The 14539-nt window shown below is 45.4% G+C and overlaps 1 protein-coding gene across 1 annotated transcript in view; it reads right to left on the reverse strand.

Annotated features, from left to right (window-relative positions):
• Nucleotides 1-79: 79 nt before the first annotated feature.
• The window catches only part of PHKA2 (phosphorylase kinase regulatory subunit alpha 2), a 45211-nt gene continuing 30751 nt past the window's right edge, over nt 80-14539 (reverse strand). Inside the window, exons 23-31 of the mRNA XM_040054951.2 lie at nt 14459-14538; nt 14150-14228; nt 13925-14054; nt 13236-13337; nt 12522-12640; nt 8970-9137; nt 7429-7482; nt 5866-6066; nt 80-5345 (exon numbers count right to left, since the gene is read on the reverse strand). Of these exons, the coding sequence (XP_039910885.1) occupies nt 5172-5345; nt 5866-6066; nt 7429-7482; nt 8970-9137; nt 12522-12640; nt 13236-13337; nt 13925-14054; nt 14150-14228; nt 14459-14538 (1107 nt within the window). The 3' untranslated portion in view covers nt 80-5171. The remainder of the gene's footprint in view (nt 5346-5865; nt 6067-7428; nt 7483-8969; nt 9138-12521; nt 12641-13235; nt 13338-13924; nt 14055-14149; nt 14229-14458; nt 14539) is intronic.

The raw sequence follows: 14539 nt of genomic DNA on the forward strand, positions 1-14539 counted from the left end.
AGATGAATGAACAAACATGGACACACTTATTTCTAGTGCCTTGGGGGAGGGGAAAGAAAAATCTTTAATAGTACAAACAAAATTTACAGTAAAACGTTAATGGCATTGGTAATACATAATGTGTATTTTTAGCATGCAGTTATTCTGATCTATGCACTGTGATGATCAGTCCCACCTTATTCCAGTGGAGTGACAAAAAGGCTCCACTTACAAACACCACTGTGTGGTGCAATCTTGCATCCCACTGTTGGCTTTCACATGCTGGGTGTGAAGCGACAAGGTGGAACTGGACCCTGCCACTCTGGAGTCCCCCTTTGCCACCTACCGCAGGAGAGAGGACAAAGCCAGTCTGTACAACGAGGCATGGGAGCTCTGAAGGATGGCTAGCAGCCTCCAGTGTGGATGTCCCCCACTAAGGACACATTCCTGAACCTGGCAGGAAGGGGACTGGCCTCAAGGGATCACTTCCTGAGAGGAGATGCCAAGGTACAGTCACAGCACAGCTTCGCTTGGCAGGCAGTGAGAGCCCTTTGGGGATGCAGGACTGAGGTGTGAGAGGAGCTGATTCATTGAGCCAAAAAAGCAAGCGCTGTCCTGTCAGCTGCTGGTGGCACAGAGCCCCCTGACCCCTGACAGAAGGGGAGAGTAACTGTGAAACATCCAACACTGGGAATAAATGCCACTTGAGACTGAAACTGGGAGTGGGAAAAAGTCCTGCTGCTTGTACTTAAATCCAAACTGCTTGAGCTGAAGCTCTTCTATAACCCCCATCCTCAATCCCCTTTTTCTATGATTCTAATCTAATGATTCTATGCAGCAGCTACTCAATACTCCAGATGTGAGTGGTCCTTTACACAGCGCCTGAATCAGCCAGCAGACGAGTGCCAAGCTCTCACCCTACAGCTACAGCATCTCTCTCCTGCTTCCTGGGCAACTCTGCTCCTACTGCCGACCACTCCAGAAAGCACCCGAGGCTGGACTTGGACCGACTCAAGCTCCCACTCCACCCAAGGCCCTGGCCACTGCCAGAGGGGTGACATTCCTACATGGGGCAGGCCAGCTGTTCCACTACCCCACAGACAGTGGCTGCCCCTTTGCAAGGCAGCTAAGGACTGTGTGGCTCACCTGCACTTTCCAGGAACAAACAGGACTCTTTCTCCAAGAAAGGAAACTACAATTAGCAGGAGAGAAGCCAGACAAACTTTGTACTCCACCCATTCAGTTTTCACAGTTACCTGTGGGACCAGCAGCTGGAGATCAATGGTGTTTTGATCTGTTTGGTTTGACAAATCCACGTCCCTGTCGGCGGCAGGGAGAAGGCAACAGCTTGAGCAGGAGGGACATGGCCTGGGGGAGCAGGGCTGGGGCCAGCATGTGGTGTGAGCTCTGAGCTGGACACAGGTCCTTTCTCTGCCACATGTGGTGTGGGCTCTGAGCTGGACACAGGTCCTTACTCTGCCACATGTGGTGTGGGCTCTGAGCTGGACACAGATCCTTACTCTGCCACATGTGGTGTGAGCTCTGAGCTGGACACAGGTCCTTACTCTGCCACATGTGGTGTGGGCTCTGAGCTGGATACAGGTCCTTACTCTGCCACATGTGGTGTGGGCTCTGAGCTGGACACAGGTCCTTACTCTGCCACATGTGGTGTGGGCTCTGAGCTGGACACAGGTCCTTTCTCTGCCACATGTGGTGTGGGCTCTGAGCTGGACACAGATCCTTACTCTGCCACATGTGGTGTGAGCTCTGAGCTGGACACAGGTCCTTTCTCTGCCACATGTGGTGTGAGCTCTGAGCTGGACACAGGTCCTTTCTCTGCCACATGTGGTGTGAGCTCTGAGCTGGACACAGGTCCTTTCTCTGCCACATGTGGTGTGAGCTCTGAGCTGGACACAGGTCCTTTCTCTGCCACATGTGGTGTGGGCTCTGAGCTGGACACAGGTCCTTTCTCTGCCACATGTGGTGTGGGCTCTGAGCTGGACACAGGTCCTTACTCTGGCAGTTCCTCCCCCCAGCCCCTTGCCTGTCTCCAGGCACACCCGGTGGCCTCCAGCACTGTGTAGGTGCTCCTGACCCCACAGCTGCAAACTGCTGGCGCAGCAGGGCCCATCAGGCTGGTATGAGCAGCTCTCAGGTGAGTATTTTAGTTCACCAATGCCCTTGTTTCTGAGGCACAGGACGGGTCTGTGCACCTTTGCCTTCTTTCCATAAATGATTTTCTAGGGACTGGGAGCTGGCAGTGTCATCCTCTGCTGGCTCCCCAGGGAGGCTGCACAGCCAAGGAGAGCCTCTGCCAATCAGCTCAGCCCTGCACAAACTGCAAACTCGTCCTGTATTTTATCTGGGAGCACACCCTGGCCACTGCCAGCACCAGCTCTGCTCTGCAGCAGCCTCACACACACAGGGGATCCTTAGCAAAGAACAGGGGTCTGTGTAAAACCTTATTTGCATAACTGGGCTTGCACTGCAACAACACAGGCAACTCTCCAGTTGCAATGGTTCTTCTCTGAGCAGTAACACAGCAGCAAGGTGCAGCTGTGCCTGACCCTGCAAATGACATTTGCCTTCCACTGGCCTTGTGTTTGAGTACCACACTTCACCACCAGATACCTAAACCCTTCAAATGACCACATAAATACTTTCCATTTGCCTGCATTCCATGTGGCAATTCATTGTGATCATCCTGAGTATACCATACCCTAGGTCATACCGTGAATTTGATATTAAAGGCTCCAGTGACACTCCCATTTAAAAATAAAGAAGTGTTAAGGGGTGTCCAGGTATGTTAGGCCATACATTTCACTGCTATAGACTTCATTGTAGCTGCATGGAAAACCAACATCAGCCTTCTTGTTTCTGAAAACAAATCTACATGGTAGGTTAAAAAAAAAAAAAAAAAATAGAGGTCTGAGCAAAAAATCATCTTGCATCTCTCTCAATCTAGAATTCAACAAGAAAAGCATAAATAACTGTTATTACTTTTTGTATGATACCGGATAGAATAAAAAACCATGACCTGGCTCTTGTGCTCTGCACTGTCACATCTGCTTAAACTAGACAAAGGATTTTACTTCCTTTTACCGGGAAACAAGCCAAGTGAGCTCTCACAATACATATGAAAAGTTACAAAACCCAAACCAAACAATAACAAAGGTAAATCCTTACAAAACAGGCACCACGCCAATAAAGTAACTTCCACACCCAAGTGCTAATTGTACCTGAACTCTCACTTTATACTGGCCCCTGCACAGGCCCACGGTTCCCATGGTGGTTAACACAGAGCTTCTGGTCCTCTGGGCTACTAAACTCCTCTGGTCTCTGAAAAAAACATTAAATCATCTCACACTAAGGCCTCCCACACCTACACTCTCTGAAGCCAGTTCCCAGATGCTGCTACAGCAGCAGTGACTGTGTAGAGGGACAGCAGGCAGGGGGTCACAGCCTTTGGAGCTTGGACCTTCTGAGACCATCAGGCAAGAGACAGGACATTACTTCTACTGGAAATGAAAACCTCACTCTCAAAAGCACCACACACTATTGTTACCAAAAAAAACCCCAAAACAAACAAAAACCACCAACAAACAAAAACAACAAAACAACAACAAAAACAAAACAAACAAACCCAACACACACACCCCCCCAAAAAAACAAGAACCAAAAAAACCCCCCAACAAAACAAAACAAAAAAACCACCACCCCAAAATCCTATACAAATGGCACAGTTATGTTTTGAAAGAGTAGAGGGGAGGCTCACAGAAACAGGCTTATATATAGCCCAGAAAGTACTTCTTTTTACAGGCCTATCTGCTCTTTTCCCCTCTACCTGGCAAGCCACAATTGCTCTGGTCCTTTCTGCTCACATGATAGCAGTGCTCCTCAGGGAGCCTGTCTGTGGCCATGGGATGCTGAAGCTACTGCCACTTTCTTAAGCTATTGGCCAGATGCTGACATGTGGCTGGTGGCAAAGCCAGCAGTACAGGCACAAGGAAAACCACAGCCAGTGCCTGGGGTAAGGCAGGGCTCTCCCCTCCAGAGGCTGCCTACCTCTGTTTTCAGTTTAAATGGCCATGGAGTCATTTCCATGCAGGATGCACGTACTCCCTGCAGCACCTCAGAGCTTCCAATTGACAGCATTAACCTGGGAACTGTCTGCAGGGAGATTTCCAGGCAGCCCAACCCCTAATTACATGAGACCAGTGCGACTTCAAACTAAAAAGAAGAAAAAAATGGAAAAGGGAAAAAAAAAAAGAAAAGAAAAGAAAAAAACCCCAACAAAACAAAGAGAAACATCAAAGCCTTCCATAAACTCATGCCACACTGGAAAAGCCACAATTATGCCATTCTTAATTCTGAGGCTGTTTGCGAGGGAAATGATCAGGAGACTTAGAAAGGGTGCTCAAGTGGAAGAGGTTTATCTCGCTCCATTCAGAGGAAAGGATTACAGGCATAAAACTGTCTGTCACACTGGAGAAACTGGAGTCTTGAGATCTTGTCTCCAAAGTCTTGGGGATGCAGGGAAGGAAGCTATTCAGATTAAAGACAGATGCGGCTTCCTGACAGAGGCTATCCTCTCAAATTAGTGGATATTGTAGGATGTTTGTCCTACCGGCATTAGCCCTGCACTGACTAGGTGCAAATGAGACGAGATTCAGGAAAAAAGCGTATTAAAAACATCACCACATTTTTTCAAGTTATTCTTACTCCACTAATTTACATTTCCCTGGATGTTTCACACTGTGCATTAGTGATTCACAATGATGTACATTTACACACAGCAGGAGAAAAATTAATGAATTCCATCACTTCCCTTATTTGTGACACTCTGCGCCTGAGATGCAGCTCCCTCATTTTATTATGCCTTTTGATCACCACAGAGTAATCTGTTTTCCCCTTGGCAGAACTGTATAATTCTTGCTAATTTAATATGAATTACATTTATGCACTTTGGGCAGAGTAACCCTCATTATTTGCTATTTCTTGCACACTCTCCTAAAACCAGGCCAAATTCCAGCTCCCTGTCCCCAGCAGTAGGTGTGCACAGAGCATCCCCAGCAGTGCCAAGTGTTGAGGAAGTGCATGGCACACACACAGGCAGCAACCAGCCAAGGGGTTTGTGACAGGGAACTGGGGAGGAAGAGCCTCCGAGCCTTCCCTCCCGTGTGAGGCGTCCCTTACTGCATTGCACAGCCCGTGCTGGGCAGGAAATCGTGTAAATAAATAATTATGGCTTTTGTTAGGTAAGTCATGGTGCCATAGGCTCCGCTGGGAGCACTGTCATAAAAAAAGTGGCAAATTCCTGTGGCTGCGTCTTTCTCCAAGATACTACCAGTAGCTCCAAAAGATTTCTGTAAAGACACAAGCAAAGAAGTAGAGCAAGTTAGGCACGAGGGCTTATTTATTGGAAAAAAACCACCACATTATGATTTTTTATTTGTGCTGAATACTGAAAGCAATTCTCTTTCCCCTCGTGAAAACCTTAATAAGGATTACTATAGGGCCCACGTGACTTAGCTGGATCAGTGCAAGTAAATGAAGAACATATAACTTCATGGATTTTTGTCCTTTGGGGCGAATGGGTGGGCTTACTCAAATATTGGTAATAGTAATGCCTCAATAAAGCAGGACTTCACTTCAATCTACCCTTGTACTTCAGAGCTTGTTAGCTCTACGATTTTATTCCCTTTAAATCTCCCACGATTCTTACATTAGTTTTCCCAAATATATTTCTGGAAGATACTTAAGTGATTTGGTCTGTCTCTGTAGGAACAGAGACAGGGAAAAATCAAGTTCATCACACACATTAAAAAAAGAGCAGGGGAGAATTTTGAAAGTAGGAGGCTTTTCCCCACTGCCCTTTGAGCTCACCAGCTCCTGCAGAAACAGGTCATTGGCCATGTGCACGATTCTGTCCACGTGGATGATGCCCCCGATGCTGTTCACCTCGATGTCGGAGAGGAACGTCAGGACCAGAATAGCTTCCACCAGGAGCTGCCTGTACTCGGGCTGGGGGACGTGGTTCAGCACCGACTCCACGTGCACTGCAAACTTGATTTCGCACGGGGTCATCTGGCAAGCGTCAGTGGAAACGGAAAGACAAACTGACAAATCCAACAGACTAGCTCCTCACATCCTGCAAACACCGCAACATATGCTCCTCTCCGCACGTGGGGGCAGGCCGACTGAAGCGAACAAAATGTTTGTGCAGCTTTAGCACTTACAGAGAGTTTTCGTGCTGCTAGACCCGATTCTGCAAACGGTTACACAACCTCCAGAAGCCTGCTCCAGCCCTGCAACCCATCACACACATCTCACTGACACACAGCCTGCTGATGCTTAGCTGGAACATTAACTCTTTGCTCCTCAGGCTGCGGTCTCGCACACTCTGCCTTGTACATATCTTTCTGGCCCTGCAGGTGAGTTGCAAAGCCAAACTTACTGCTGAGATTTAAAAACAACCACCCACTTAGAGGGATGATTTTTAAATAGCCCCTGAGCTTTGCCATGCAGGAATATCACTATTCTGTTTGCAGAGCAGCTTAATTTGCAATGGCATAGCTCAGTGGATGTCATGCTGCCTTAGGAAGTTTGTGCTTATTTTATTCAATTGCTTTAAGCAGCAAAATTAGATACTGTCCAGGTCTCACAGGCTAAAAATAGAAGTCTCTTTACCTACACAATAGGGATAAATAATGCTCTCCTTTCTGAGAAAAAACAACCCACAAACCCCAACATTTAAATTTGGCAGAAAATTCCAGCTCCTCTCTTGAGCTGTTACCACAGTTCCTCAGAAAAGAAGGAACCCAGAAACAAATCTGAGGGAAACAGTCAGGAAAACAGTCTTGGGCACACAACCACCACTCTTGCACTGATGGATTACTGTTCACAAGAGTCTGTTTTACAGATGTGAATTCAAAATTTGCAAGAGCACCTAAAGACAGAATCCAGTTAAGAAAAACATGCAAGAAAATACTATGGATTTAAAGAGCCAAAGCTTTGGTTAGGAACAATCATCCTTAACTGGTATTTACTTTTGAGACTGAGGCCAAACTACACGGACTGCTGTTGCAGCATATTAAAAAAAAGTGGCAAGCAACATGTCTGCTCTATTCCAGTGAGTCTGTGCTGCCTCAGCTTCCCCACAAAGGGCTGCTGTCAGCCACCCTCTCTGGAGGGCCCAGTGGGCACAAGGGGACAGTGAGGGTGCAGAAGGCAGGCTCAACAAAGGGAAAACCTGTCACAAGCCTCCTCCCAGGCTTGCCTAGCAGGAATTCACCTGCACAGATCCAGGAAAGCTGGCAGAGGTGCTGGGGGAAGGTCCAGATGGTCTAAAAGTAAAACCAAGGATCTGTAACAGAGGCCCTGCTGCATCTTACACTGTCAAACCAAACATTCAGACGTAGCTAGAAAAGCACAGGCATTTTACTGTACCTCTCTGGTGGTTGAAGAAGGAAGGACATACCCATCAATGGACAGACCATGGCACTGAAACATTTCAAGAGTGAACAGAAATTACAGTTCTTGCAAGTTCTCTGCTCTAAGCCGATATGTAACAACTTTCAGTTAGGGGGGAAAAAAAAAAAAAGCAAAGTAAAAACCCCCAAATGACACAAAAAACCCTGTTCAAAAACATTATTTTATCCTTCCTGAAGAAGTTATTATGTAACTGGCAAAGATTAGACATAGCCTGACATGACACACCAGAGCATGCTGTGCTCCAGCCAAGCTAACGAAGCAGAGCACTTCAGGAGCCACTACAGCAAAGGCAAACAAAGGAGGGAAACAAATCGATGGGAGCATTCTCCTGGAAGGGATTTGGAAATAAAAGGTAACACAAAAGCAAGACAACAGATCACAAAAGCGAGAATCTTTTTTTCATTTTTGCTAGACCAACATTTAGTTATATGTTTTAGATCCAGGACACCACACCTCAGGATGCCAACCACTGGGGGAGAGAAATAACAAGTGGTATGAAGAAAACCATGACAAAACCTAAATGGTGAAAAGGCAGGTTAAGGAGTGACACATTTGGGAATGTATAGAATAGAAATACAGCAAGAAGAGGAGACAGATTTTATCAATAGTCCAAAGAGATTTTAAGAATGAAATACTGAAGACAAGCACAATTCATTTTAACAACCAGAAAAAACATACAATTACTCCCAGCTATTACATTACGTCACAAGTGATCCTCACTCTGCTGGGAGATCCTATTAGTAAATAGCCAGGAGGTCATATATGATTTGTCTTGGCTGACATCAACACTAACAGCTTCAGTGTAAGGGATTTTAGAAGGACAAACCAGCCTAAATTGGTTATGCACTCCACTCTTTTTCCAGCTAAGTAAGCACGAATAGCTCAGTGCTGCGAAGTGCCAGATGCTGGCCTGTATTCAGCAAAGCAGAAAAACAGGTGCATAATCACTTTGAAATAAGTTAAAATTTGTAATTCCTCTCTCCCTCTTCTTGGAGACTTGCTTTTTAATTTTTTTTTTTACATTTCTGTACCCCTGATATCCAAGGTGCTGGCAAGGACTTACTTTGCACTTAAAACCAAACTAACACACAAAATTGGTTAAGAATGCCATACAGCTCAGAAGAGATAGCAAGAGGTCCCAAAATATTCTGGAAGAGACTTCTCGCAGCCTTTCTGACCTGGAGCACAGAACTGCATTGCACTGCAGTGCCCTTTAAGTGCATTGACAACGTGCATTAGGCCAGGGGACGCAGGCAGTGGTGGAAAAGAATCACTCAGCCAAAATCCAGCATTGGTGGTTTCAGAGAAAAACACACTTTCAAAAAAAACCACATGAACTTGTGTTAATGGAGCCCTTTTATGTTCAAGAGAAACCCTTCTACACTGACTCTGGTTTCCACCTGTTGACCAACTTCCACCCCTGGCAAGATGCCATCCCTGGACCACCACGTCCCCAAGTTACAGCTTGCTTGCTTCCTCCACAGCAGTCAGCTTACCTTCTGAAGGATTTTCCACACTTTCTCATAAAAGCCAACAGGAACTCTGTTAATAGCACCATCAAGCCTCCTTCTGCGCAGCCACTGCCCTTTTCTGTCACCCCAGCTCATGTCTCCACTGGAGCCCGTTGGAGAAGTGCTGGTGGGAGATGATGGAGTACTGCCCCTCTGTAAGGACATTAAAGCTTTGGTTAGTTGCTTTCTACCACCCCAAGTGCCACTCCTGGCCAATACACTTCTGTTATAATGCTTCCTCAGAACAAGGGAAAAAATACAGGCCTTGGTGTCATACAGAATGATGAGGTGGGATTGATCCTTCATCCCCATTTCTCCCCTTTGCAACAAGCTTCATTTCTCAACAACTTCCATCATTTCTCAACAAAACAGGCAAGCACTTCAACATGGCATAACCCAGTGAACCTCACTGCTTGCTTTAATGCAACACCTCACTATTTCAACAAGCACGAGCTGCTTCCAAGGCAGTGTCACTGGTGTGCAAGGTGGGGGGATCTGCAGGTAGGTCCCATTCACCTGGACAGGGGGCTCGGTGTTGTAAAAGTATCAAAGGGTTCATTAGTCTAGCAAGAGGGGCCCTCATAGAAAAAAAAAAAAAAAGCCTCATAGACTCTACATAGCCAAGCTCTGCAAAAAAATCCCCAGCAAACAGTCCATTTCCACTGCTACTAGTGTCCATGAGGCACACATGGTGTTCCTTTGATGTTCCTTTCCACTGCAAACTGACCATGACAGACAGAACTTCCGGCTCTGTAGCTGTATTTTTAGGGCATCTGGGAGGTGTGCCATTGACTTAAGTCTGAAGATGCAGACAATGAGAACTTAAGAAGAGCTACAGTTCTCTGCCTTGAAAGAAGATGAGTTCTTGAAGGGATACCTATGCCACCCCTATCAGCAACTCAAAGCTATTCTGGGTTCCTCACTGTCCAGAGGCCACCCACAGTTTTCAACACTACATTACTCTTACATGCTGAAGACACTTGTAACAATCCACTATCAATGGCTAAATCTGCTACAACTGCTTAAGCGTCAGAAGAACTAAGTGGATCTAAATGCAAGACTTGACTTCTATTAGGGCATTACTAATGAGAATTGGTTCCCAGTGGAGAAAAGACAAAAAGGTAGGGTTTGAAAACAAGGCTTTAGGCAGGAGAAGACAGAGGAGGTGTATAGAGCCAAGACCCCTGCACACAAACACACACAAGGTGAAGAGCAGGTGCAGAGCTACAGATGGTGTTTTACCGTGGAAGCAAACCCGCTGCTGGACATGGAGTGCCCCTCATGAAAGAACTAGGAAACAAAACCAGACACCAACATCAGACAGCCAGAAGAGAACACAGACAAGGTTAGGTAACACAATGGTGCAAAGACAAGAAATATGGAATAGCCTCAGGTACTCTGGGAAAAACTGCAGCAAGCCCTGGCCTCTTGCAGTGTTGCACTTCAGCTGATACCAGGGCAGCTGCTGCTGGTTCCCAGTGTCTCCACGAGGCAGAGCCGGCCATGCCGGGAACCTGTTTGGCAGCCCACGCCATCCACGGTGCTCCCTGCATGGCTAGCACAAACCACCAGTTTAAGGTGCAAGCAAAAGCTTCCCTGTGGCTCAGGGCCCAAGTAAAACTGAGCTCCCTGCTTCATTCCCCATTTGTTACAATGCCACCAGCTTCTCTTTGCCTGAGAAGGTCACCTTGGCTGGAGAGAGCAGGCTGCCAGCTGGATGGGCAGCACTAAAAAAGCCGCAACACAAATCTTTTGTTGAAACGTGGATGCAGCACCTCAGACTTTAAGCGCTTTTCTCTAACTGCCCACCCCAAACCATGCCCTCACATTCAGTGTTACTTGTTCTGACTCAGGAAAGAACTGCCACAAAAGAGGGAGCTGCAGTTGCTCAGCATTCCAGAGATGTTAGTACAAGTACTTGAAATATTCCTTGTAACAACAAAGTGTATCCTGCACCACCCAACCCCCTGCCAAAATGACATTACATTAGCTGCTAGTCAATTATTCAGAGAACGCAGTGAGATGTGGCAGGAAGCAGCAGGAAAGGCAAAGGGGGGGGTACAAAAATAAACTCAAGCTAACTCCTCCTCTGTGCAAAACACCAAGTCACCCTGGAATGTGAAAGCAACAAAGGAACTGCTTCTTACGTCAAGAGGTCCAAGTATTCCAGCTCAGGCCCACCTCTGTATTTCAAACAAAATAATGCTGCCATCTAGTGCCTTGTCCCTTCTCCTGCCTGGAAAGGCCCCAAATCCAGACAGCCCCGTCTGACTGTGAGCCCTGCTCAGACCGACCTCCAAGGCCACCTCAGGGCCAGCGCAGCACCGTCAGCAGCACCTCCACTGCCTCCCCCTCATCCACGATGGTGCTCCAGCAGTGGCACAGCTCAAACAGCAACCAGCTCTCACAAGAGGCATCACGTGTTCCTCAGGGGTCTCTGCTTCCCTGCCTTACCATGTCCCATGAAGAACCACTGACTGATCTTTACTGCCACCTGCAAATGCTTCATGTCAGGACATTGTAAAAATGCCACTCCTTTCTGAAGCCTTATTCAGCCTGTTTCTTCAATCAAAGGAAAACATCAATTATTTCCTTACATGAGGCTGCTCAAAGCCCCATCCAATCTGACCTTACACATTTTCAGGGACAGGGCATCCGCAACTTCACTGGGCAACCTGTTCCACTTGCTTCTCCCCCTTCATTGTAAAAAAGTCTCTTTGTATCTAATCTAAACCCGCCCTTTCAGTTTAAAACTGTTGCCCCCTATCCTGTCACTACAGGCCTTGGCAAAAAGCATCTCTTCATCTTTTCCTTTAAGCCTCCTTTTTATTCTGCAAGACTGCAAAGAGGTCTCTTGCAGCCTTCTCTCTCTAGTTTGTATAAACCCTGAGGAAAAATAGAACCATTCGTACAAATATATTTTATTTGACCACTACCTTCCTATTTATTTAAAGCAAAAGAAAATTACTAATAGAGACAAAATAGAGAAATCAAACCTCTCATAACAAAACCATCAGTCACATTCATTCAGAGTATTTTGGTTGTGTTTTCTGTAATCTCTCCATATACTCAGTTGAAGTTAATTTAAAGTATTGAACTTGAATATATTTGTATAAATTCTAGCAGTAATCATCCTCCATTCCTGAAGGAATAGAACCAGAAGAAAGCAAAACAAGATTCCTTTTCCACATGTATGTTTTCCAAAAGGCATGCAACTTGGGCCAGGTACAAAAATGAACACTGAATAAAAGCTTCTCTCTGTACATCTGACTTCTCCTTACTTGATAGAAGAGAGCTGTTTTTACAGTGGACACCATGAATGCACTAGTTTGTTCTTCTACATTCAGCATGTGAAACAAGAACAAAAGAGGAAGAGCATTTTTGGAGGAAACATCCCTTAACTGCCTTCTATTTAGTGATCAGTTTTAAAACCAAAGCAACTTCGGAAATTTCTGTTATTTAGCAAGAATAAAACCTAACATAACACAGTTCCAGAACAGCTGTACTTTCTGATGAGCATTGACAGAAAACCCTCACCTGTTTCATCTCACTCTTCAATTTAGTAATACCACTTCTTTCTGTTTTGGTTGCTCCAGAATGCCCCATCTCACGAATAGAAATTGCAGGGCTGGATGAAGAGGAATCTACAGGTCGCACTAAAGAAGCAAATGGACATTTTTAACATTCTAGCGGTAGAAAAATAGATGAAATTGTAGCTAAGAAGTTAAACACAAATCATTTCAGAAATGTCCAATGCTCTTGGTGACAGCATCCTTTCACAGAATCTCATCAAGAGTTCAATACTGATTGCATCAAGTAAGAGGCCTAAATCCATTCCTGGATATCAGAAACTCATTTTCCAAGACAGTGAGCAATTGTAAATTTAGTCAGAATTGCAGTGAGTCTCTGAGGGTCGACAGAGGAGCCCAGGAGACAGCTGATGTTCCAGTCAGGAATGTAAGCATCAAAGACATGCTTCTTGAAGGCAGGTAAGATATGACCTTTTCATGGCTTTTGTTCCAGTTCCATAAAATTTCTTCATTTTAGAAGTTTGCCTTCATATTACTGAACACTTGATACAATCTTATTTCAGTGCAGGACAGCTTCCATCATATATGTTTTGTTTATTCCACAGCAGATATACACATGTACTGGTCACATACATTACCTATATCTTTATTTTACATGCAGAAAGAATAGGTCCCCACTTATAAGACAATCTAATGTAACATATAAAAGTGAACAACTTACAACTTCTTTCCACTCCAAACTCTTTCCCACTGAGAATGTGATGTAGGAGACTTTTCATATCAAAGGGGCTTAGATTCATCAAGCTCTCTGAAGCTTCTTCACCTAGTTAAACAAAATAAAACAAAACAAAATGACAAATGTCTCTGGGAAGTCAACAATCTATAAAGCCAGCTAAAGAAACTGTGAATGAAGTCAAATCACATATAACTCTTTGGTTAGCCCATACTTTTAAAAAAATAATACGTCATTGTATTTCAAAGAAAATATATTTCAAGACTAAACAACAAAACACTCCATGGAAACAACACTATTTGCATTCATCTTTATTATGTCATAGCTTATGCAAAATTTCACCGAAGCTCATGATGAGAAAGCAGTTGCTCCCTTATAGAACAAAATCATTTGGAAAAATATTACAGCCATCTCCCAACAGCAGATGACATGTGGATCTAAATTCCAGAGACAGAGAATTCCATAAAGAATATCCTCTGATATGCTTTGAGTAACTGGGTGCTGGGGGGAGAGAAATCTTTTATTAAGTAAAAAAAAAAAGCGATTTTCAGAGTCTGTAACTGCACATATGAACTAAGAGGTTAATAAAAGGATTTAACACACATAACTGAGAAGATCAACCACGAAGGCTGAAGAAGTGATAACATAAGTACCCTTACAATAAAACTGCTTCCTACCTGAGCATTTCAGACTTCGTGCCAGCTCAGTGGCCATCACCTGGATTATCAGACCAATGCGGAGCCTGAGCATCTCCACAAAAAGACTGGGCTGTGACCGCACGTACATGGCCAAGTACATGATTATCTCCTGGAAGGACAAATCCATACAGCACCCATCAGAGTGGGTCCTCGTAGCTCAGAGCACAGCACAGTCCAAGGAGCCCTTCTGCACAGGCTGCATACCTGTGTCAGGACTGCAATACTGATGTCTTGGCCACTGGCTTCGTAAATGAGATCTGTGAGCTCCTCAGGTGGCAGTGGGCTGCAAGAAGACAAACCACAGGTGGCAGTGACTCAGCACAACCAGCTGCAAAATTCTTGAACATGCACTGGCATCAAATCACCCAGAACAAAGGTGCCTACAATTCTACCTGGGCGGCTGCAAATGCTTTTGAGGGCAAGGAGTAAGGTTTAAAAGAAGGCAATAACAGCAGAAAGGTGCCAGCAGGAAGATGAAGGGCAGCCTGTGCCTGAGGCAGAGTTCCAACTTACGTGGTAATGATTTTCTCACGGGGTTCCGGTGGCAGGCCCACCGTAAGTTGCTTGTGGTGTGACAGAAGGTCTGTGCATGCC

This window comes from Hirundo rustica, chromosome 2, assembly GCF_015227805.2.
Source record: "Hirundo rustica isolate bHirRus1 chromosome 2, bHirRus1.pri.v3, whole genome shotgun sequence".
Taxonomy (NCBI): domain Eukaryota; kingdom Metazoa; phylum Chordata; class Aves; order Passeriformes; family Hirundinidae; genus Hirundo; species Hirundo rustica.